The 25342-nt window shown below is 51.1% G+C and overlaps 1 protein-coding gene across 4 annotated transcripts in view; it reads left to right on the top strand.

Annotated features, from left to right (window-relative positions):
• Nucleotides 1–24696, top strand: part of AKNA (AT-hook transcription factor) — a 53140-nt gene extending 28444 nt beyond the window's left edge. For 3 of the 4 annotated variants that reach the window (XM_045518240.2, XM_045518241.2, XM_010957203.3), the window contains exons 7-22: nt 1438–1497; nt 3522–3649; nt 4144–4351; nt 5860–6014; nt 6115–6294; nt 7212–7461; nt 8461–8567; nt 9319–9530; nt 11221–11383; nt 14372–14554; nt 15201–15316; nt 15992–16138; nt 17549–17644; nt 19216–19332; nt 19595–19787; nt 23557–24696. In XM_045518240.2, coding sequence (XP_045374196.2) covers nt 1438–1497; nt 3522–3649; nt 4144–4351; nt 5860–6014; nt 6115–6294; nt 7212–7461; nt 8461–8567; nt 9319–9530; nt 11221–11383; nt 14372–14554; nt 15201–15316; nt 15992–16138; nt 17549–17644; nt 19216–19332; nt 19595–19787; nt 23557–23818 — 2577 coding nt within the window. In that variant the 3' untranslated portion in view covers nt 23819–24696. The remainder of the gene's footprint in view (nt 1–1437; nt 1498–3521; nt 3650–4143; nt 4352–5859; nt 6015–6114; nt 6295–7211; nt 7462–8460; nt 8568–9318; nt 9531–11220; nt 11384–14371; nt 14555–15200; nt 15317–15991; nt 16139–17548; nt 17645–19215; nt 19333–19594; nt 19788–23556) is intronic. The other variant, XM_010957204.3, reaches the window with a different exon arrangement.
• Nucleotides 24697–25342: the final 646 nt, after the last annotated feature.

Here is a 25342-nt window from a genome sequence, read left to right as displayed (position 1 = left end):
AACTGGAGAGAATGTTTCTCCTTGTCCTGTGTACTGTGAAACAAAGCCAAGGTCACCACACTGAGCAGGAGCTGGGGTACCAGCTGACCCTAATGATCCAGCGTTGCACTGTCCAACAGAGGAGCCACTGGTCACATGGCTAGTGAGTACTTGACCTGTGGCCAGTCCAGATTGAGATGTTCTATAAGTGTAAAACACATGCTGGATTTCAGCGACTTTATGTGACAAAAAGAATATAAAGTATTTCAATACTTTTTTACACTGATTACGTGTCAAAATAATATTTTAGGTTTATAAAATAGTTTATTAAAATTAATCTGCCTTTTTTCCCTGTTTTTAGTATGGCTACTAGAAAAATTTAAATTACATATGTAGCTTGCATTACACTTCTATTTTGTATGTCATATAATTATATAATGTAATGTAATTATATTAGATAAATTTCTGTATTATATTTTGGCACTGAGCTAGAGTTTTCCTAGAAATCCCCAAATCATATTTGCCTTTTTTTCCTAATTAAAAATTTTTTTGTAAAGGTAATAGATACCCATGGTAAAGACCCTCACACAGAACAAAGAATATATTCAGTGAAGTCTTTTCTCTCATTCTTGCCTTTATGCTTCATGGAAAAACATTTAATGCACACACATGCATTTATAGAAATGGTCACATAAGTGTGTACGGGGTACTGTACCTTGATTTTTTAAAAAAATTTTTTGGGGGAAGTAGTACCCTCTCCCGCCATACTTTGATTTTTTTAAGGTCCCAGATTTGAATATTTACTTCTGGGTAGACAATGAATTTGCTTTGTTCAAAGTTCAGAGGATACATATAATAGATAACCCTCCTCCTGTCCCTGACCCCCCACCACAGTTCTCCTCCCCAGAAGCACTTAATATTTTAGTACTTGCATCCTTCTAGAGTTAGTTTGTAGTATATAAGCAACTGTTTTGTATTTTTTTATTCTCCCTGTATTTTATACAGATGGTAACATACCATAAACACTGTCCTAAAACTTGACTTGATTCTGAAAAGTAGGTCTTGAAGGCATTTATATATGAAAACAAACACATGTGCCATCCTCTTCTTGAGGGCTGCATACTATTCTGTGGATAGGCATTAGATTGCTTCCTGTTGCCCCACCACCACCATGCTGCAGTAAATACCCTGCTTTATAGGTTTCATGCACATGAGTGAGTGCAGCTGGCTGTCAATAAATTCCTAGAGGTTCCACTTTGGTTTTTCCCAAGGCTACCATGGCATGGTAGCATCGATTTCTGGCACCCGCCTCTCCGTGCTTGTCAGGAAACCCACACCCCAAGGTGAGGTCCAGCTCTTTCAGCCAAAGCATGATGGGGCTAAGTGTGGGAGTCTGCAGAACTCATCTTCCAGATTCTGGACTAACGGAGAGTGTTTCCTTCCCCTCCCAACGCCCAGGTGGAGTCCTTTGTAGAACTGATACAAGCAGGACAGCTGGCGCCCCGGGACCAGCTCAAGGTACTGCCTTCCCATTTTAGGAGACGCCCGTGGAGCTGTTAGACAACTGCTCTGTCTCCCACAGCTCGGGCTCTCAAGCCTCATTTGCTGCAAGACAGACCAGAGGATCCCAGACACAGGGTCTCCTTTCAGGACAGCTGCTGCGGAGCTTTCCATGACAGTGATCATTGTATCACAAGAGTCACCACTGATGAAGCAACCGTGGTGGTGCGCCAGGCACTGTGGGAAGCCCTCGATGTACAGTATTTCATTTTATCATCATAAAAACCCGGGGAGGCAGTTACAGTCATCACCCGCATTTAACTGGGATGAACTGAAGCCCGGAAAGGCAACTTGAAGGGCACACAGCCAGTAAGTGGCACAGCCCAGACCCAAGTCCGTCTGATTCCCAGGTCCAGGGTTGTGATCACTGCCCCGAGGAGCTTCCCACCCATTGTCCTGCCTCTCAGCAACCAGGAGAATAATTTTCTTTTTAAATTTTCTTTATTATAAAAGAAATTACTAACATTTGAAAACCAGGGTGAAAAGGGCGAAGAGACCCCTAATCTAACCATTATTGGCTTATTTCCTTCTGGACTTTGGTATTTCTAGAAAATACCAAATACCAAACTACAGTCATATATAAAATTTAGATTTCTGCTGCCTTAGCCAGGGTCCCAGGAAGGAGCAGATGGAGCTCTCAAAGCTGCAAGTGTAGGGCTCAGTGAAGGGGCTGTTAATGAGGGAATGGGGAGCCTCAGGGGTCCAAGAAGGAACACGGAAACCCAAGGACTAGCACCTGCCCAGAGCTGTTCCCTCCCAGGTCTCTGTCCTACCACACTGTGACCTCTAAATAGATGCTTCCTGCTGGACAGACCCCAGGGGAAGCCAGCAGGTAGGGAGCCCAGCTGATGCTCGAGGCACAGAGCAGGGTGGGGAGGAGAGCTGAGGGAGGGCTGGGAGGGGAAATGCAACGCAGCACTTCCTGGATATTTTTGCTATGTTATTACTCTGTTACTAATTACTGTTATTATGTAGAATGTGACATACAGTCTCCTATTACAAAGTGTGTGATATGTATTATATTATTTCATTGAGTGGATGATCAAAGACCTTGAAAATCAAAACCATCCTTTCTCTTCCCTGTTCTCCTAATGCCCCCGTATCCAAGGAGGTTGAGAGGTGTTGGAAGATCAATCCTGACTGGGGTCTGGACTATAAGTTGTCCTTGGCCTCAGTCTGTCATCAGCATAGGATGAGTGAGATAAGGCTGATAATAAGCCAGAGATAATGATCCTACCTCCTGTAGCTTTAGCCATAAATGCTGTGGGGGCCAAGCTTAACTGTTAGCACCATGAGCCCTGGAGCTAGAAGGCCTGGCGCCATATCCTGGCTCTGCAACTTGCTCACTTGCTGTGTGACCTTCACCAAGTTAAGTAACCTCTCCGTTCTTCAGTTTCCTCCTGTTTAAATGAAGATGGTACATTACATCTCTCATTGGGGTTATGTTGAAGATTAAATGAATAATGCACAGGGCTGTAGACAGAGCCTCAGTGCTCAGTAAATGTTAGTTATCATCATCAACAATATGATGGTGATGACAGCATCATGTGTGTGATCATCTATACGGATTTGGGAAAAGAGTGACTAATGTTCCAAAATCCACAGCTTTGAAAATCAAGGATGAGGATCTATGATCTCTCAAGTTCTAGGTCCTTATGGGGACATAATGATAGCATATTTGACACTATGACCGTCATGGGACATCGGGGTACTTATAGGTCTACCCAGGAAAGACTGCTACCCTCTGGAACTGGTCCAAGGCTCTGAGCTGTGCCTCTGCTGTGCCAGTCTGATGGCAGAGAGCTTGACCAGGGCAAGCAGACCCCAGAGGTTACCAACCTCAGACTTCCAGATACTCAGGGGCCTGCCTCTCCCTGAATGAATCACACGGTCCCCCCATGAGCTGTCTCGTCCACTGTGTCTGCAGGGATGGAGCCCACAGGGTCTGGACACTCACGTCTTCCTGGCCTGTCTGGTTTCAGGGCTTCCAGCGGCTAAAAGCTGCCCACACTGCCCTGGAGGAGGAGTACCTGAAGGCCTGCAGGGAGCAGCACCTGGCCCAGCAGCTTGCTGGATCCAAGGGGGCGCCTGGGAAATTTGATCCTGGAAGGTACATGCTGGGGAGGGAGGCCTGGAGGACAAATGGGGCAGGCCCTGGGGTCGCACCAGGAGGGGCGCACTTCATCTTAATTCACACACTAGGGGAACGGGGAGAAATCCTATCCCAATTAACAACATATCCAGATGGGGGATACTTCAAGGCTAAGATTTGTGTCCTTTTGGACTCCTGCAGTGGGAGATGACCTTGGAGATAAGGGTTGAAATCCTGCACTGGAGAATGGGGAAACTGAGGCCACAGAGGGAAGGGACTTACTCAGGATCCCACAGCCAGTTGGTGGCACAGGGAACTCAGGCTGAGGCCTCCTTATTCCCAGTGGAGTCCACTTTTATTTAGTTTATTTTGCTCCCCATGCCATCTAAATGATGACGTCAGGTGGACACTCTGTGGGCATCTCTGGGGCCTCTGCTCTGAAGCACAGCCTCCCAGACCTGCCTGATGAGGCTGCTGACCAGGTTCCCAGTGCTGATGTGTCCTCCTTCCAGGGAGCTGGAAGCAGAGATATTCCAGCTGGGAATTCGCTTGGAAGAGCTGAAGGACCATGTGGACCAGAACCAGCAGAAGCCTGAGCAAGCCGGGTCAGACTTGGCTCTGGACAGCCCCCCAGCCGGGCCCTCCCCTGAGCAGCCAGCAGGCCTGCCCTCTCCTTTGGAACAAGCCCCTACACCAGCCATCCAGACCCTCTGCCCCAAGGTACCTCTTTGCCCAACCATACTGGACTATCCCTTCATTCATTCTTTTCTCCATTAATTGACTTCTTCACTACACATCTGTGAAGTTTGTACAATGTGCCAGGACTCATGACACATGGTGGAAGTTCAGTGGAAAGCACACAAACAAAAAATAGGTAGTCTCTACCGTCATGGAGTTTTCTATCCAGTTGAACTAGTTAGTTGCTTAATTATAATTTTGTTCAGTGCTCTGAAGGAGAATTGTGGGGTTCTGTGAGAGTAGGTAACAGGGTAACATATCTGTGCTTAGAAGATCAGAGAAATTTCCCTCAAGAAAGCAACATTTAAATGATATCTGAGGGTGAGTAAGAATTACTTGGTGCAGAAGAGAATAAGCCATCTTGCAGGGAAAACAGCCTATGCAAAGGCCCTGTGGCTAGATATGGACAGTGAGGGGGGCAGTTGTCTGAGAGATGTGGCTGGAGAGACAAGCAGGAGTCCCATGATACAAGGGCTTGTGGGCCACATCAAGGGGATGGTCTTAAACTCTGCTGGATTTTTCAGCAGAAGATGGCAAAAAAGGATTTGCAGGTAGGTCAGTCAGAGTTGGGGAGGTGGCAGCGCAGGTGGAGAGTCGTGCACAGACCTGAGAGAGGTTTAGAAGGTACATTTTATTGGACTTGGATCTGGGGACTATTCATAGAGATGGGAGACGCTAGACAGAGGCCGTACATGGGAGGGAGTTTCTAGAATTCTCTCCAGCCCATGTCACATGGGAGATGATCACTATCCATGCTTTGCAGTTGAGCAGACTGAGTGTAGAGCACTCACACAGGTGGCAGTGGCATTGCTATGGCTCGTTGTGTTAGCAACTGGAGCAGGAGAAAGGACCAGCATGGCAGGTGGGGCGGGGAGCTGCTGGAGGGCTGGGCACTGGGACAATATCCATGACAGCTGAAGTCTTGGTGGCCCAGAGCTTTAGGGGACATTCTCACACACCGTGCTCTGCCCCAGAGGGGAGGAACTCTTCCAGGCACTGTCTCCTGCATGGATGGGTGGGACCTGAATGCATCCTCTTGAGGGGCTCCCCTGCTCCCACAGTGAAGGAATTTGGGGGGCTGGGTGTCCATATTGGAATGGAGTGGGTCAGGAGAGGTGCTTCTGGCAGGAAATCTGGGTTCAAATCTTGGCTCTGCTCCTCCCTTCTGTGTGACTTCAGGCAAGTCATTTGAGCCTCAGTTACCTGTCTGTAAGATGGCTTGTAACAGCTGTACATACTGGTGGGGTTGTGGTGAAGAGATGTCTGTACAGTGCCGGGCACATGGCAGGGGCTCAACTAATGGCAGCCAGTATTGAAGACCGCATGGTCCAGCCCCTCCCTTTTGTGCACACATAAAAGGGTGGTGGGTTAGTGACTCTAACCTATTTCTTACTCTTCAGCGCCCAGCGTGAGCTGCCATAAGGTAGATCCTTAAAAAGTGGTGTTTAGGTATCTGCTGACTGTCTGCCCCTCCTCCTTTCTGGCCCCAGCCCGATGCCACCAGCATTGGCCCCCACCCATTGCACGTGAACTTGGATCTGAGTGCTACCAGCAATGAGGCAGAAGACAGGCCGCTTGGCCTCCCGGGCCCACTCAGGCACAAGGAGCTGCAGATGGAGCAGGATCTCCATGGTCTCTTAGAGCGGTGAGTGCCCACCGGGAGCAGGGCCAGGGTGTGTGGCCCAGTAGCTGGATCTTGCTGGCCTTGCTGGGCAGCAGTGACGCTCCTCTGTGTTCTTCTGCAGGTACCTCAGTGTGAAGTCCCCCGCAGAAGCCATGAGGATGGAGGAGGAGGAGGCGGGAGGGCAGGGCCGCACCCTGGAAGTTGACGGGCCGGCTCCAGCTCCGGGAAAAGCAGCAGCCACCAGGCTCCCCACCAGGCAGCTCCCAGCACAGGCTGAGAGAAGTCACAGGGGCTCCCTCGAGTATGTCAGCGAGCCTCCCCTACTTGTCCCATACCAACTCAGAAATAACAGGGGTGGTAAATGTCAGAATGAGCTAGACAGCTCTTCACCGTTAGAAATGGCTTTCCTGACTCAGCTCAGTGTCTCTCCAAAACATGGACCGTATACCATTGATAGCACTTGAAATTATTTGGGGGGGGGGAAGGGAAGTCTGGTAGGACAGATGCAGCGTTAAATAACGTTACTCTCGGGGGAGGGGAATAGCTCAGTGGTAGGGCGCTTGCTTAGATCCGGGGTTCAATCCCCAGTACCTCCATTAAAAAATAAAGAATAACATTACCCACTTTCTAATCTCAGACGTTCCACATACATGAAGGAGAAAGTCTCAGTTAGGGTTATTACGTCTTCTGTGCCTCTCTTGATCCTCCTTTAAAGAGAGGAAACAAGCAAGCAGACCTCAGGCCCATAACCTTTAGCAGGCTCCAGACAGTAACTATATTGTTTTCATGTTCTTGTATTTGTTTCCAAAGTTAGCTTCTATCTGTAACACAGAATACTGGTCTTCTATTTATAATAGTGACATGAAGTCTTTTTAAGTAGATTGAAGTTGATGGAAATGGCTGGAATAGGGAAGATGGAAGGCAAATTCCAGAAGTCTGGGAAACAATGCTTTAGCTCATCTGTTTCCACACTATTTCCGCTGCGGTGTATTGAGTGGGTTTTGTTGGCATTTCCATTTTATAGTTGAGAAAACTGAGGTTCAGAGAGGGGAGGTGCCTTGCCCAAAGTCACACAGCGAGAAGATGGCAGAACCAGGGTGGCCATGCAGGGGTGCCTGACTCCAGAGCATGTTCCCTGGACTGCATGGCTACTCCTGGGACAGGGCCGCCCGGCCCCTGCCTGAGCTCAGGGCTGGCATGCCTCTCCTTCCCTGCCAGGGAGACTGTGGAGCAGATGGCACCTGTGAAGCCAGCAGACTTCCATTCATCCATGGCCAGAGACAGCCACCTGCAAGGCCTGGACAAAGCCGGGGCAGCTCCTCCAGGCCCTAGCAGGCACCCTCACCCTCGGGGCACCAAGTCCTCTGTGGCGTCCCACCAGGGCAGTCTGACCAGCCTAGAGGGAAGTGGCATCTCTGAGCGCCTTCCACAGAAGTCTCTGTGCCAAGCTGGCGGGCCCCACCAGGAGGTAAGTGTCCCCAAGGGGTCTGAGCTCAGAGCCTCAGTGCCATGCCCTGCGTCTCCCAGAGCATCCTGCCTCCAGGCCTTTGCTCAGAATGCCTGCTGCTCCCGCCCCTGCCAGTCACAGTCCTGCCCAGCTTTCAGGACTTAGGCCCAGTGCCCCTCTGCCATGTCTGCCTGTGCCCCTGTCCCTCTGCCAGGAGCTCCTGTCCTCCTCTGAGAGAGCTTGTAGCACCACGCCTGTATGTTTCTGAGTCTGCTCAGCACAGCTGGGGGAGAGGAGGGGAGTCTTTGGCTCCATGCCGTTTGTACCATGAGAATAGCAATTTTTAAACTGTTGCAGGAGTCACAGATCACTCTGGAAATGTGACTTATGTGATGGATCCTCCCTTAGAATGACACAGACGTAGGCATGTGTATACACACCACACACACACACACACACATACACACACTTGATGGTCCTAATGAGCCCATGGTGAGGAGACTGCACTAGACCATGAACTCCGAGGGCAGGCACCTGTGTTACTGTCTGTGATCTTTGCGCCTTGCATAAGACGCGGTGCGTTGAAAATGTGCGTGTTGATGAATTTTATTTTCCCATTTCATTGGGCCTGGGCATTTCTGCAGTCAGTTCGGACCTCGGCGTTCCAGGCCCACGCCGGAAGATGCGTGGACATGAGACGCCCATTCCCTCCGTGGGACTGCTTTCTCCTCCTCCTCTTTCTATTCCTCAGCTCAGGAAATTGGCCACAGCATCTCTCCCAAGGGCCCTGGCTCCCACTTCTCAGGGAAGCGGGACTTGCTCAGGGTCCTCTGGGGGCGTGGAGTCCCTGCTGTTGGCCTGGTGCTCGTGCTGGGTCCTGAGCACCCAAGGACCCTCACACCCAGGGCCTGGCTGTCGGGAGCTGGGCCAGGAATGTGAGCCTCAGGCCAGGGCTTGGGAAGGGTTTCCCTGTGTGCCTCGGGCACATTCCTCATATTAAAGGGACACTGCCTCTTTCAGGAGCCCTGGATGGCATCCCCCGAGACAGACAGTGGCTTTGTGGGCTCAGAAACCAGCAGAGTGTCGCCCCTCACTCAGACTCCAGAGCACCGGCTCTCCCACATCAGGTATCCTGGGGACCCCCACCACGGGACTGTCAGTGTCACATGCCTCGTGTAGTGCCTGTGAACCCAGAACAGGGGCAGATGGTCTGAGCATGCTCGGAGCCTGCCCTTCATCCCCTCAGCGATGGGTCCTTGCCCACATCTTACTGATAGAGGAGAGCTGAGGTTCAGAGAGGGAAACTGACTGATTTGCCCAGCATCACTCTGCCAGTTATCGGCAGACAGGAAAATAAATATTTGTTGAGCAAATGGATGATGAAATGGTGAGTAAATAAGAGCTATAGCGAGGGTGGCGTGAGGAGAGCAGAAGACAAGGATAAAGGATAATCAGGGCGGCTACCTGGGAAGAGACTGGGCTGGAACCCAAAGGGGAGAGAGAGGGTGGAGGAGGCTCTGGTGAAGGGTGGGGTGACAGAGCCACCATGTAGAGTGACAGCCTCCAAAGCTGGATGCAGGCCCCTCGGGTCACCCAGGGCTGCATGCGAAGAAGGGATTACAAATTCCATTTCTTTGTATATGGTCTAAAAACTAAATGGAGCTTTATAATTTTGAATGTATGAGTAGGCCAGGTGCACAGCACTGCAGTTTATAAAGAAGCGCAGGTATCCTGGCGCTGCATCTGCAAAAATACTGTACTCCCAGGGGTGCCAGGTCCCAAAGGGTGGGAACTCGTGGTTTAGCATGTGGAGGGGCTCAGAGGCTGTGGCCTCTTTCTGTGTGACCTCAACGTGTCTCTCCCTCCATGGTCCCCCAGCACTCCAGGGACACTAGGCCAGCCCTTCACTCCATCTGAACCCCGAGATGCAGCCTCCCACCGCCAGACTAGGGCTCTTCCGGTCCCCAGAAGAGCCGCTGAGCCCAGCACACCCAGGAGCCGAGCCCAGAGGCCCCCGTCTGGCCAGGACAGTCCTCTCCGGCAGAGGGCATCCAGCTTCTGTCTGGAGCGGGCACTGACGGCCGAGATGGGTGAGTGGACGTGTCTGGGTTGGCCAGAACCTGGGGGGTTGCATGGGTTAAAAAAAAAAATCAAACCAACAAGAAAACTTGCATTATCCTTTAGGATACAAAATATCATACAGGGTCATTGTAGAAAAATTTGAAATTACAGATAAGGTGGACAAAAGGGAACAAAAGGAAAAACAATAAGCTAAAAACCGTCACTGCTGATGTTCTGGTGTAGAAGCTGTGAGCTGTTTTCTATGCCAGTGTGTGTGTGTTTGTTTATATAAACTTCAAACGGAAATGGGGTATTATACATGACTGTTTGATAACCTCTTTTTCACTAAACATTGTCATGCACACTTCCCATGTCTATAAAATCCATGATTTAGTTTTTTAACCATAAAAAATGCATATGAACTTTTTAAAAAAGTAAGACAAACATACAGGAAAGAACATCAATTGATGAATTTTCGCAAAGAGACCACAGACCAAGAAACTCAACATAATCCGAACCGCAGACCCCCTTCAAGCCCCTCCCAGTCTCTCCCATCCCTCCCAAAGGTAACTACTGTTCCAACTTCTGACCCCTCAGATTAGCTTTGCCTCTTTTTTAAAAAATTTCTTTTATTATTTTTTTAATTGGAGTATAGTCAGTTTGCAATGTTGTGTCAATTTCTGCTGTACAGCATACTGTTTCAGTCATACATATACATACGTATATTCCTTTGCCTCTTTTTAAGGTTCACCGTTTAAAACTTTCTGATTAGACTTTAATTAAAAGTTTAATTAAAGATTCACATGCAGTTGTAAGAAATGATAAGCAGAGATCCTCCGTGCCCTCCCCCACAGTTTTCCCCAGTAATAACATCTTGCAAAACCATAGTGCAATGTCACAACCAAATATTGACATGGGTTCAGTCAAGATACAGAACATTTCCACCACCTTTGGATCCCTCATGTTGCCCTTTTATAGACACGTTCACTTCCCTCCTGCCTCCACCTCCTCCCTAACTCCTGGAAACCACTAATCTGTTCTCCATTTCTATAATTTTGTCATTTCGAGAATGTTGTATAAATGGAATCGTATAGGATATAACCTTTTGGGATTGGCTTCTTTTTCACTCAGCATAATTTTCTGAAGATTCATCTAGATTGTTCCATAAGTCGATAGTTTGTTCCTTTCTATATTTGCTGAGTAATATTGCAAGAGCTCATTGTTTCAGATACACGGGTCAGATGAGCGTATTGCAACCTCTGGTCACCCATCCCTTTGAGAGGCTAGTTAAAGTTTTGAACGCTCCCCCAAAAGACATTCACACAGGTAGAGGTGGAACTAATTTTAAAGGGAGCTAGAGGCTCCAAAGCTGGTCCCAGAACAACATGATGATGCCCAGAGTCTGGGGGCCCATGAGAAGGAGCAAGGAGCTCTTTGAAGGAGGAAGGCCCTGGAGACTTGGATCTGATGCTGAAATGGTGGACTGGGTTGGGCGGGGGGAATCTAGTTACAAGCAGATCTGCAGGCCCAGCTTTGCACCCCAAGCTCCCAGCAAAAACCACCTCTTCTTCTGGTTTTGAGGTCAGTGAGTCATTGCAAACTTCATTTGCAAACTCAGCTGGGCCCCATCTCTTCACCTCCATCCTTCCACCCACACAAGTTCACACTTCAAGAGTCCTCTCTGCATAAACTGACTTTGGTCTCTTTCTGCCTCCCTAGCGGTTCCTGGCTCAGAGTTCAAGGGGCGAAGGCAGATGTCTGAACAGCTTCCCCACAGCATGACAATCAGCCCATCCCCGACTCCGGCCCCTGTGGAGGCTGTCCCACCCCGTGGACTGACAGAGACCACCTCCACCTTCCTCCTCACCAGGACAGGGCGAGAGTAAGTCAGATACGTGGGCGCTACAGATTCAAGGTCATCATAGAGACGGGAGGGGGATGCTCGCAGGAGACAGGGGCTTCCTAGGGTCTCCATCCAGTGGTGGCTGTGCTGAGGCCAGACAGGCCCAGGCACCCTGCCTCCCAGTGCAGCACTTTTCCCGGGGGACCTCGGTGATAGACCTCATAGACTTTGAAGACCCTACTCCAGCCAGTGGGAAATGACCTAGAAGTTCACCTTGCTGGTGCTAGGACCCCTCTTCTTCCCTGCAACATTTCCCTTCCAAGACAGGTCTGCACCCCCCAGGGGTGTGTTTCCTGCAGTTTATGCATTCATTGTATGAACTGAGAAGAAACTGCTTTTTCAATTTTTTCTTTTTAATCCAAGTGCAGTTTTTCTACTGAGAAAGTTTTCTCCTTGCTTCAGTAACAGAAATAGGAAAAGAGCTGGCCAGTCCTCTTACTCCTCCTCTGAGTTGCTCTTGGCCAATAAGCAATCACATGCCTTTGTTGGGCTGGGGAGTTGGCTTCCAGGCCTGAATTTAATAAGTCCTCCTGCAGTCTCCTCTGACATCAGCATAGGAATTAGAGGCTTATTTGCCTACAATACATCAGCCCCTGGGAATACAATAGTGGACAAGACAGTCCTTGACCTCACAAGGCTCACCATCTTGTAGGATGGGCCAAGAAACTGGTGTTTGCACCCCCAGCATGATAAGTACAGTGATGGTACAGGCCCAAAGGAATGTAGGAGCACAGAGAAGGGGCATCTAGTCCAGTCAGAGGCTTCAGGGAGGGCTTCCCGGAGGAAATGGTATCTCAGCTGGGGCCAGAAGGAAGAGAGAAGGAAGAGTATCCCCAGCTGAGGGACCAGCATGTGCGAGGGACCAGCATGTGCAAAGCCCCAGAGGTGAGAGAGCATCTGCCACCTTTAAGCACCAAACATTTATGTTAGCTGACCCTCAAGTGTGAGGTGGGGTGTTAATAGAAGCAAAGAGGTAGAAGGGGAGACCTGGGGATCTTGGAGGGACTCAAACCCATGGCTAGAGGTGTGGATGATGGCTCTGCTCAGAGAATGTGTTCACTGAATACTTGTGAATATAGAAAGTCTCAAAAAAAAAAAATAGTCTCATCTAAGGACCATGAGGGCAACTTTAAGCAAGGGAGTGGCATGGTTGGGTTTATATTTTAGAAAGAATTCTCTGGCCACTATGAGGTGAGAATGGAGGCCAAGGGCTGCTGAGAAGGCTGCCTCACCCAGGAGAGAGATTATGGGGCCGGTGGGGAGGGAAGAGGGGTGCATTTGAGAAGAGATAATTAGGCATTGGGCCAACATTGGGAGTTGGTTAACTTTTGGGGGGTTCAGGGAAGGAGAAGGGTTTAGAATAACTCGGATTGCTGGCTGGCCAACCAGCTGGATGCTGAGGCGGGGAGGCGGAACCTAGGAGGGGGAGTAAAATTGCAAGGAAAGATGAATTTTAAGTGCCAGCTGGCACTCAGGCACTAAAGGATTAAGTCAGGAAGACAAAGATCCTGATAGAAACAAGCCAGAGAGGGCAAGTGACACCCAAGGGGTCACTTGTCCAAGGCCCTCGTTCAGCAGCCTGTGGCCTGTACTCGGAGCCAGAGCCACCCAGTCCTGTGTGCAGCACGGAGCCTCAGCCCTGCCTTTCAGGGGTTAACTGGTGACTGGAGTTCTCACAGTTCTGTGGCTGCCACCCTCATGATTTGCCTTGGAAACCCCAACAAAAGTCTCCCTGGGAACTGCCAAGGGAACCAACTGGCCTTGGACGCACATTGCACCGGGGCACAGCCAGAGAGAGATCTCCAGCTCCTTCTGGCACACCCATCTGAGAGCTGATGTCTGCTGGAGGTGGCACCAGGAGACATTCACCCACGAATCCCGGGGCCACCAGGCAAGAATTAACCCAAGGGGAACCTCCCCCACCTCCCCAGAAGCCGATCCAAGAAGTAGACGTAGAGCCTGCATCGGCTTGGAGGACGCCCAGCCCAGCCCAGCCTCTGATGTCCCCTGTGTCAGGGCTTGGGGGAAGGGTATCTGGGTGGGATTGGCTGCCGCAATGCCTGCGGTGCCCTCAGAACGAGACTCTAGAGATTCAGGGGCTGGGTGGAGAGAAATGCAAACAGGATTTACTCCAGAGGTGCTAGCGGCTCATGAGATACCTTGCCAGTCACAGGCTGGGCTGTCTGGGGGCTTCCCTGGGATGACAGCAGCCTTGCAGATAGCGCCCCTGCTGCTTCCAGTCTGTTCACATGCATGTGGTGATGGGTGTGTCTACTTGTCCCTTCTCTGTGCACACATCTTTACTTTGCTCCCTCTTGGAGCCTGGAGGCCAATTCAGTGACATTCCCTGAGCATCTATGAGGTATAAGGCTCTCAGGGGTTGTGAGATGGGGAGGACCGCTCCTTGCCTGCCAGTGGCTCGCTGTCTGGTTAGGGAGACAGACAGACAAGCATCTTCTGCCAGGAGCAGAGAGATGGTCTTAAACAATGTAGGAAATGTTTGGGGGAACCCAGGAAGGAGGCGCTGAGAAGGGCAGGAAGGAACCAAGCCTGGATGGATAGTTCGAGTTACGGACGGAGGCAGAAGAAGAGGAGGGCAGCCCAGGGGCTGAGGCAGGTCAGAATTCAAAATTTAAAGTGCAGCTTTAGCCAATGCCCTTTCCATTCTGTGTCCTCACCTCTGTCTTGAGAATTTGTCACTGGTGTTTCAGAACAGTTACTCAGAGGCTCCGCATGCTAGGTTGGGTAAACCTCAAAGGAAGTTCTGCTGTGCTCCCCAAATGTGCAGGAGCATGAACTCAGAGAGGTGGACACACGAGGAAGTTCGAGAATCAATTGACAGCAGGGTTGGACTGTGTTTGCTGGAAAGGGACCAAGACCGGGGCATCTGGGCAGCACCCTGGCAGTGGCTGCAGCTCTGTTCATTGTGTGTCTGTTCTTTGTTCCTGTCTCCACCCCCCACCCCAGCCAGGCCATCCGCGAGCTGCAACAGGAGGTATCCCGGCTCCGTCTGCGGCTGGAGGACAGCCTGCACCAGCCCCCGCAGGGCAGCCCAACACGCCCAGCATCCAGCTTCGACTGCCCTGCCCGGGCCCGGGCCCGGGACCGGCTAGTGGGTTCCTCGGCCACGTGGGGCTCCCATTACGGCAGGTAGGTGACCCCAAACTCCCATCCCTGGGCCCTGGTGGGAGCTGCAGAAGGTAGAGGTGGCCGGCCTCTGGCTCTCCCCAGACTTGTGGATTCAGGCATAGCCACACCCCACTCTCACTTACTCACTCACTCATTCATTCACTGTTACATTCTTTTTTTACCATGTGATATTTGATGCATAAGAGAATATACGAAACATATGTGTTAATAATAAAGCATGATACAGTGAACATCTCTGACTCACTAGCCAAGTAAGGAGCTAGAACATTTCCAGGATGCTCACCCTCTTACCCACTCATTCAGTAGCTATTCACTTATTAAGACTATAAAATCATCTTTAATTAACTTCTGAGTGTTTCTATTGGAGGGTACTAGGTTAAGGTTTTTTCATGGACATCATTTCACAATCCTTCCAACAACCTTCTGAAGTAATTGCTCCTATTATCCCCATTTGACAGATGAGGAAACTGAGGGTCAGAGAGGCTCAGAGCCATTTTCTGTGAGTCTGACTCCAGAGTCTTTGGTTTTGATTTTTGTGCTCTCCTCTTTGTGTGTGCATTTCTCTGGGTTAGCCTTTTCACTGATCATCTTTAAAGGCTGCATGAAGCCTCATCCAGTGACATCATCTCTCTCTCCCTCTTACTAGTAAATCCACAGAGAGATTGTCTGGTGAGCCTGGGAGTGCAGAGCAAGCTGTCCCTGCGGGAAGGCGGCGAACCAGGTCCTCCTCAGTGCCTCGGGAGGTGCCCCAACTGTCCCTGAGTAAGTGACCATCTGCCAGGACTGATTTCTGTACGCCGCCATCTGGGCATGTTGGCTCAGTGGTCAGGGACCACAGCAAGAGTCCTAGAGGAAACTCGGAGGAGGTTTTTGTGTGTCTTTTTTAGGTAGTTGTACTGCTCTGAAGCACCATGCATTTCCAGTGATAGCCACAGTATGCTTTGCACCTACTATGTGCTATGGTTTCTGTAAGGGCTTTGTGCATATGTGTGTCATCTTCTTTAACCTTCACTGCAAGATGAGTTGTATTACCCACATTCTGCAGATAAGGACATAGAAGCTCAAAAGCACAGGGGACTTGCCTAAAGGAACACAGCTCTGGAATCAGCGGCCAAGATTCAGCCCCAGCTCACTCCTTCCTAGCTGTGTGACCTTGGCCTGGTTGTTTACCTGCCCTGTGCAGTTAAATGACAGCTAACAGTGCAGTGATTATAGCGTCCGCCTCCTGGGATTGCTGTGAGAGTACATGACACGGAGCATGCAAAGCACTTAGCACAAGATGGGGGGTCCAGATACCCCATCTGCGATTACTAAGGGGCAGATCTGGGTTTAAAAACCAAGCTCTGCCCAGCCTGGACATGTGATATGCCCACTCCCGTTCCCCGAGCTACGTGGCCCCACCCCCTGCCCCCTCTGATGCCCTTCTTCCCACCCCAGGTTCCGAATCTGAGCCAACCTCCCCCAGGCTGTTCTCTGAGAAGGGCAGGACCACCGAGGACAGCCCTCAGGCAGCTTGGGATGGAACGAGAAGAGTGGGCGGCACCGGACGTCCAGACAGGGTCACCTTCCGGGGCCAATACACAGGTGGGCCGGGAGGGGCACTTGGGTGGTCTCCGTCATGAGAAGCCTTTTCTGTTTAGCCAGTGGGCCATTGAAATACTATCCTTTTCTATGAGTTCTGTGATACAGAAACATCGGGGAGGGTTGTCTCTGTGTATCTGGATGGTTTGTTCATTCATTCGTCCAGCAAACAGTGCGTGAGGACTCCCCTTTGTCGGGGCCCATGCTTGGTTCTGGGGAAGCCCATTCAGCTGTCAATCATGAAGGCAGCACTTGCTGTTCACAGGACCTGGGCAACATGGTGAACACCGAATCACCTACCCCTGGCCTACCTTGAGGTTCTAATTCCCAGGGGACCCCTGTGTCTCATGAACTAGGTACCTGGTGCATAGTAAGGCTTGAGGGTGACACAGTGTAGGATTTCAAAGTGTTTAACGTTAAAACAAATATGGATATGGCTTCTATTTTCATGAATCTGACTGCATAGCAGAGACGACAATAACAAATCAGCAATTATAGTAAGTGTGTAAATTACAGTCAGTAAATTATAGACGTGACTCTCACCCATACCTCACTAGGAGGGAGGGCCGTTAGATCCAGACAGCTGAGCGCTGGAGACAAGGAAGGAAATGAGATACATGTCTCCGAACGGAGAAGATAGAAGACGAGGGTTTGAAGTGAGAGTGTCAGTGCGTTCAGGGGCCTCCGTGCAACACACTCAGGGTATAAAGTAGGAACCCTGTATGGCAGGTGAAAGAAGAAAGATGAGCAATCAGGCAACATTCTGAAGGTCTTATTTAAGACTGAAGGATGGACGAGGCAGGGGATGGCAGGGCCAGGTGCAGACCCAACTTTCTGATTACCTCGAGCACTGCCCATCGGCACTGGGCAGAATGCCTCATGGATATGGCCCCATTCGGTCCTCCCAGCAAGCCTGTGAAACCCACAGGATGACTCTCCCAGTTTTCCAGCTGCTTGAGACACAGAGAAAATACCACTGACCCCATGCCCAGGCCATTCTAACCCTAACCAGCAAGCCGGGGTCTGGGGGAGTGGTATCACGCTTTGTCACTGCTTATCACGTCTCCCTGGCCCCCTTTCCAATCCTGACTGAGCTTGGGTTTGTTGATTGCTTTGGTATGTCAAGAACTAGGCAGCTGGTCCCTAAATAGGATCTGAGCTGAAACAGGAATCTGGAGAGAGCTTTCAATAAAAAGACAAATAAGTGTATTTCTATGTATATGTACATGCAAACTTCTATATGTGCGTATTTATATAGTGTGTGTGCATGTGTGTGCATGTGCACGACAGAAAGAGAGAGAGGGAGGCTATTAAAGCCATGTGGAGGAAAAGGAGAGAGATCCTTATTTTGAATCCTCCCCAATTCTGCATCCATGCAGAAAGCTAACACGACTGTTCTGGTTTCTTCCCCAGGCCAGGAGTACCATGTTTCAACCCCAAAGACAGTCCCAAGAGGTAGTGGTCCAGTCTCCTGTCCCCAGTGCCGACCTGTTAGAACCCAGGACCCAGGTAGGGGATGGTACCTGGAGAAGCGGCCAGGGCTCTGAGGTTGTAGCTTCTTGCTCTTGGTGGGGTGCAACTGGGAGAGACATGGGCTTCCCTGGCCTCAGTGGCGGGTTAAGGTACAGACAAGGGAATGGGATTTTTCTGGGCTGCTCAGCCCTCCCAGGGCATCCTGCTCTCACACCTATTGCTCCAGGTGCTATTGCCTGAAGCCACCCTCCTTCATCTTGACAGAAAAACCATAAACATGATTTTAAAAGTTTCTGATGAGGAGTGCAAGCAGCCAAAGGGCTGGCAGTGATCATTATGTCTTGTCTCCCCTCCATCCTCCCTCCACTCCCCATCCTTTCCCGGGGAGAGCAGTGGCCTGCGAATATGGACACCATGTTCTAGTCTCAGTTCTGCCGCTGACATACTGTGTGACGTTAGGCAAGTTCCTTAACTTCTCTGAGCCTCAAGTGCCACATCTGTTATGAAAGGACTGGAGATGGTCTCTGAAGCCCTTTCAAGCAATGATGATGATAATGCCAGAGCTGTCATTTATTAAACCCTTACTGTATACAGACATCATGCTAAGGGTTTTATAAACATTAATCCTCACAAACCTATGAAGTAAGCTTTGCCCGTTTTATTATTTTGCCTGTTATGAGTGAAGAAACAGGCTCAGAGAGGTTAAGTAACTTGCCCAAGGGGCACACAGCTTATAAGTAATAGAACCAGATTTGAACCCAGGTCTTTGTGACTCCAGAGCCCTGACTCTTCTTCACTGTCTTGCTCTGCCTTTGCTAGATTCCCAACTAGCCTCCACCATTCATTCATTCATTCATTCATTCAGCACCTTCCCATACTGGGCCCTAGGCCTTGTCCCCAACCAAATCTCGGTGAAGCAGACAAAACAGAGTGGTCAGAACTGGGATGGAGGGGCACAGGGTGGGGCTGGGAAGCACATAACTCAGCCTGGGGTGGGGGGGGAGGACTTCCCAGGGGGAGTGAAGGCTGAACTCAGGCCTGAAGGAGAAGCAGATGGGCCCTAGAATTCACCAGATATGGTTTTGAAGATTTGCATGGGAACAGAGTGAGGGAACCCACTCTCCTCCTACTCCGGTAGGCCCCTGCTGAGCCCCTGGTCTGGTGCCTTGCTGGGCCAGTCCCACCTGGAGAATGGGCCTGTGTCACTGTGGAGAGTGACCAAGGTGCAGGGACTGCAGTCAGGAGTGCGGGGCTTAGGATCAGACAGAGGACCACGGCTTCCCTGCTCTGAGTCTGGGCAAATTATTCCACCTCTTGGAGCGTTGGTTTCCCCGTCTGTAAAATGGGAGAGTGATGATAGTAGCTAGCCCCATGGCTTGTTGGATTTGATCAAATAGTGCATGAAGGCCCTGAACAGAGGGCCTGGATCACTGAATGCCTCCCACTGTCATAGTTGCCATCAACACTGTTGTCACCCAGTGGAGGCAGCTTGTCTCTCCCGCAGTGGTCCCTGAGGGAAGCCCAGTGCTGCGGGAGGCCTTTGGGGGAGCTCCAGGCCCAACGACTTGGACGTAATCCTCTCCTGACTTCTCTTCCTCCTCTTCCAGGTGGGACTGTCACCAAGGGCCCACCGGGACCGTCCCCCACTGAGACCCTGCGATGTCCCCTGTGTGGTCAAGTTGGGTCCCCTTCCGAGGGGGATGGCCCAGACTCAGCCACCTCTGGTAGGGACAGGTGGCTCCGTCTCTTCCCCCAGCTTTCTGGGTGTGGGTTCGGGGCCCTGGCAGGTTTAGTTGGGTTGGCTGTTCGCCCAGTCTGGGATGGAGCAAACTGGACAAGCGTTTGTTTCCCAAAGCCAGGCACTCCCAGTGTGGCCGGCCCAGTCTCCAGCTCTAACAGGGGGGGTGGAGCTGGGCAGACCCTCTGTTCTCTGCTAGATCTCCCCAAGGGGCCAGCCTGTGTCTCTCTGACGTCTCTCCCTGTCAGGACCAGAAAAGGCCGCCACCAGAAGAAATGCACCTTCAACCCCCAGCCCCAAGCAGAGGAGCAAGCGGGCAGAGTCGCCGCCCCGGCCACCCCCTGGACTGTGGTATCTGGCTGCCGCACCCTCAGCACCAACCCCTCCTGCCTTTGCCTACGTGTCCTCGGTCCCCGTCATGCCTTATCCATCAGCCACTGTGTAAGAATCTTCCATTCCAACCCTCCAGTCTCTCTGTCTGCATATCTTAATAATTAGCATTCAGACCTGAGTTGGGCAGCTTTGAACCCGGGCACTAAGTACTCCTGTGTTTCCTCACAACACTCATATAGTCACTCAGCAAACTCTGGATGCTCCCTGTGTACCAGGGAGAGTGCTGGGCCCTGGGGAACCAGAAGTGCCCTCTTTACAGCCTCGTGGGAATCCAGAACCCTAATCATCTTCCATTTCCTTGTGCAAATGCTCGCTCACTTTTTAAAAAAATAGACTTTAGTTTTAAGAACAGTTTTAGATTTATAGAGAAATGGAGCAGATAATACAGAGTTCCCACATAGCCCCCCAAACACACACAGTTTCTCCTCTTATTAACATCTCACCTTAATAGATACATGTGCAAGTAGTGAACCAGTATTAATACACTGTTATTAGCTAAAGTCCATAGCTTATTCAGGTTTCTTTCGTTTTCACTTGAACTCCTTTTTCTGTTCCGGGATCCCAACCAAGATGCCACGTACATTTAGTCGTCACATCTCGCAGGCTCCCCTTGGCTGAGACAGCTTCTCAGATTTGCCTTATTTTCGATGGCCTTGACAGTTTACAGATGTACTGGTCAGGCCCACAGCAGGATGAGCACTCACTTTTTACAGGGATCTGGATGTAACATCAGTCAAGACAGAAAAGACACAACAGTCGAGGTAAAAGTGGTTCGGGTTTTAGAGTCCGAGCTGCACTGGAATCCTGCCCGCCGCCTATTAGCGCTGTGGCCTTGGTAAAGCTGCTTCCTCTCTGGGCCTCTCTCTCGCCATCTGTTAAATGGGGTGAGAGTCTCAGTCATGTCCATTTGTGTGAGGATAAGTAAGGCAAGAACCCCAGGAGGTGTTTGTGGGGTTGGTGGTGCAGTGCCAGCACATGCTCTTTGTGGAATAAATGGCAGCTTTGTCATCCCAGCAAAGGCTGCCACCATTCAATGTTGTCATTAGTAAGAGGAAAAGTGAGGGAGTATGGCTTCAACATGACAGGGCTGTGCAGGGGAAAGACGCCTGGACCCTGACTGTTACCAGCTGGTTCTATGCCTCAGTTTCCCTCTGTAAAATGAGTGGGTCAGGAGGCCTCTTTGGTGGTGTGTCGTCAGAAGCCTGTGTCTGTGGGCAGCGAGGGGCCAGAGTCCCCCGAGGGCTGGCGCCTGGCGGGAGCAGAGGCTGAGGCGCCCATCCAGCTCTGGTCCCCCATGAGGACTCAGGCCTACCAGGCGGTTTCTTGCTACCCCCTCAGCCGAGTCCAGGAGAGTCGTTAAGGATCCCTCCGCTCGCGCAGTTCCGAGAAGCCGTGCTGTGTGCTCAGGCCTCTGGCAGGGGCAGTGGCAACATCCACCTATGCTCCAACTTGTCAGGCAGGAGAGGATTTGCTTGGAATCTGGGGAACTAGGATAAAGCTCTGAGTGTCCATTCCAGGCCCTTCCAGGCTCTGAGGCCATTCCAGATCCTTCCAGGCTCAGATATGTGAGCAGAACTAACCAGGAGGCCATCCCCAGGCCTGGACAGGCCGTCGGGAAGAGGAAACGCCCTGGGCTCTAGCCCTGACAGACAAGGCCAGCAGTAGCCATACGTATCATCTTGGGAGGGTCACTTTGCTCCTCTGTGCCTCAGTTTTTCCCTCTGTGAAACGGGTTGTGATGAGGATTAAATGAACCGATGCGTGGAAAGCCCATAGTACATAGAAGGTGGCCAGTAACCATAGTGCTTCTAATGCCACTGGAATTGGGGCTGACGATGCCCTAAAATTGCTCCAGCTACCCATCAGCAAGACAGCCTGCTCAGGGCTGAGGCCAGTAAGCCCTTAGAAACCGAACGGGCCTGTGCTGCCACCTGCTGGGCAGCTGCCTTATAGACTCTGCGCCAGAGGCTTTCTAGCCTGGAGGCATTTTTTTGGTTTTGGAGGGGTTCTTGATTGTTGTTTGTTCTGTAGCTTCTGCCCTAGGTGGGTTGTGGGGTAACTTTCAAACCAAGCTGGTCATCAAATTATCAGAAGGCAAGGGTATGTGGGAACCCAGTAGTCACACCAGATGGTCCATCCCTGAAGGAGGGAACTGGCTTCAAAAAGCCCATTCATTTGTTCGGGTATGTATCAGTAGCTGCTGGGAGCTAATTAGTCCTGGGTGTGAATCCAGGACTTCCCCTTCCAGCTCTCTGACTCTGCGAGAGTCCTCCATAGCTGACATTTACAGAGCACTGAGCATACAGAGCTCTTAACCTGAATTTTCCTATTGGATCTGCCCTGGGAGGTAGCCAAATATGGCTGTTTTCTGTGGGGAAATGGAACCCTTGAAGGTAAAGCAGCTTATTCAGGGTCCTTCGTTCAGGTGGCCAGGCGGAATGACCAGGGTTTGGGGCAACCTCCTGCATCTCTCAGCTTCTCTGAGCTTCACTTTGCTCAGACGAATAAGTACCTACTGAATAATAGTACCTACTGAATACACAAGATAGTGCTGGTAAAGCACTGGTCTCAGAGCCTGGCACATGGGTACCGAGGATGAGGACGCCAGCCCAGGGCTAGGCGGTGTGTTTAACTGTTTGAGGAACTGCCAGACTGCTTTCCAAAATGGCTGCACCATTTTACATTCCCATCAGCAGTGTCTGAGGGTTCTGATCTCTCCACGTCCTCACCAACACTCACTGCTTCCCATCTTTTTGATTTTAGCCATCCCAGTGGGTGGGAAGGGTCTGAAGTGGTATCTCATGTAGTTTGGATTTGCAGTTCCCTGGTGGCTAATGATGTTGAGCATCTTTTCATGTGCTTGTTGGTCGAAAATAAGGCAAATCTGAGAAACTGTCTCAGCCAAGGGACGTCTATGCAGATCCAACAAAGCCCTTTTTTTCACACTGTACAATTAAAGCAAGTTAAGAAGTGGAAGGTCAGGAATAAGACCAGAGTTTACAGTGTGGCAAGCAAGACACCAATCAATGTCTGCAGCCAAGACCTCTCAAACCCATTTCTGCTCTATTTAGGTGAAATGCTTTGTCCCCCTCTTTCCTACACACTTTACTCCACAACACTGGTGCCACACCCTCTTCTTGCCCAGTGCAGGTTTCCTTGAACCCTACACTTGGTGGCCTTTGATGAATGCAGTAGTCACTTCTTGAAGAAATCTGTACTTCATTTCATAGCTCGTCAGCTCATTTTCCCCAGAAATTTTAAACACCACCCTACATTCCTGCAGGACCAGGCTGGTAAAAGACAGCTTTCTGCCTGCTGCCTGGATGAATGGAGCCAGACCCCCCACTCCTGCAGAATCCTAACCATTATTATTGTGTTTCTCCAGGGCTCTGCACTTGACAAATGAGACTCCATATATAAAGGGGGCTTGCTCCAGAGCCTGGGGTGATCCTGGTCTCTCCGATACCTGGCTCTCAGACTGGAAGCTCCAAGAAGGTGGTGGGCAGGGTCCATGTTGTTCATTCACCATGGTAACCCCAGGGCCTAGCACACTGGCTGGCACATAGTATGTGGTCAATAAGTACTGGTTCAGTGGTCAGGTAAATTGAACCAGCCATTTCTGAGCACCTGTTCTGGGTCAGGCACTCTCATTTATCTTCCTTCATCCCTCCAACACATCCCTCAAAAGGAAGTGTTTATTTTTCCCACTTTAGAGGTGAGGAACTGAGACTCAGAGAATGAGGGCCAGGGGCCGAGCTGGGGCTGAGAACCAGCCACCCTCTCCATGGTTGGTGAATGCCCTTACCTCTCTCCCCAGGTTCTATGTGCCTCCAGGACCTACCTCAGCCCCCTCAGCCCGACCGGCCGCCGAGTGGCCCCCCGCAGCCTCCTCCCGGCCGGCGGGGGGACCCCAGCGCTCCATCCAGCTGGACCTGGAGGACCTGGAGGAGCTCAACAAGGCCCTGAGCCGAGCCGTGCAGGCCGCTGAGAGTGTCCGCTCCACCACCAAGCACATGAGCCGCTCCCTGTCGGCCGAACTGCGCCAGGCCCGCGGCCTGCGGGGCTCCTGCCTCTTCTGACTCCACTCAAGGCTCAGAGACGCATGGATGGCGAGAGGGAGGCAGCCCGCTGTCGTCCCCTGGGCCAGGGTCCGGCTGGAGCCACTGCTGGAGGCCCCGCAGACCCTCGTGGGGGCGGGGTCCCTCCGCATCAGCCCTGCCTGCACAGCCTGGGTGTTTCCAGAACGGAAGGCGTGTCAGCTGTCATCAAGAGAAGTCACTTCCTGGGGCCCAGCCCTGTGGTTGGTGCTGGGATCGAGGTCGCCTCTGTCCAGACACCGCCTCTGGGAGTCTCCCAGTCCTGCACTTGTCCATTGCCAGCTAATAATATGTATTTTGTCTACAGATGGACAGATATTTTTTTAAACTGAGACATTTTCCTGGCCTTGGGTCCTTCTTAGGAGGCCAGAGAAGAAGGGACAGGGCCAGGGTTTCTGGTGAAAACTTACCCACCAGCTGCAACCAGATACTCCAGAGCAGGCGTCTCTGGGAAGGACGCGGCTGGGGACCTCTCTTCTGGTGACTGGTGCTCAGTGACTGAGGCCACTGGGATACCTTAGGATGATAGGCATCCAGCTTCTCCATGGTTAAGAGGCTTTCCCACAGGCCTGCTGGGATGGAGACACCCCGCAGAGGGCCCGGGAAGCCGTCCGCCAGTCCCCCTCGGTACCTCACCCCAGGCTCTCTCCCGGGGATCCCTGTGGAACTGGGCTAGTGGCCAGCTACCTGCCAGGTCCTGGCCTGTGGCCCTGAGGCCAGGCCACCTCCTGCTTCCCGACCCTGTAGCAGCTCATACCTCAGCTTTTCTGGAATGTGTGTGCATCAGTGATATTTGTATATTTGAGGTGTTTAAAACTCTATTTTCATTATGAGGACAAATAAAGAAGAATGAATATTGATCTTAAGAAATGAAGGCCCCTAAAAACCCCCAAAACATTCCCAAAGCTGCCCACATCTGTGGTGTGTCATCGACTTGTGGTTTCTAATGTCAGGTTTGTGGGGCGGAAGATTTGGTGCTAAGCCGAGCCCTCTCCCAGGGGACCAGTTGGGTGCACACTTCCAACTCTTCCTGCCTCCCTCTGGTGCCTTCTGTGTCTCCCACTTCCCACCTCAGAACAGTAAACCTTTCCCCCTGGAGGGGCCTGCCAGGAGAGACTGTCTGGCCAAGCCGCTTTTACTGAGGCCAGAGGTGGTAAGAGACATAGCAGGTTGGGGTCCGCAAAGCACAAGCCTGGACTCTTTCCAGTGCTCCTTTTAGCAGCAAACGGCAACAACAGCTAAGTACTGACCCCTCTGTGCCTCCGTTTTATTGATGAGGAGACTGAGGTCCCAGTGGGCTGTTTGCCCAAACTCACAATGGTCTGACTCCAAAGTCTATATTTTTCCTTACTGCTCTTTTCTCTCTAAACCTCCATGACTTTTTTTTCTCCCCAACTCCTGCTTGAGCTTGTCTTCAGTGTTCCTCCTCTCTCATCTCACTTGCTCCTCCCTGGCCTCCAGGACCCTTTTGGGGGAGGGGTTAATTTGATTGATTGATTGATTGAT

Source organism: Camelus bactrianus, chromosome 4 (genome assembly GCF_048773025.1).
Source record: "Camelus bactrianus isolate YW-2024 breed Bactrian camel chromosome 4, ASM4877302v1, whole genome shotgun sequence".
NCBI lineage: Eukaryota > Metazoa > Chordata > Mammalia > Artiodactyla > Camelidae > Camelus > Camelus bactrianus.
This window is presented reverse-complemented; position numbering and strand designations above follow the sequence as displayed.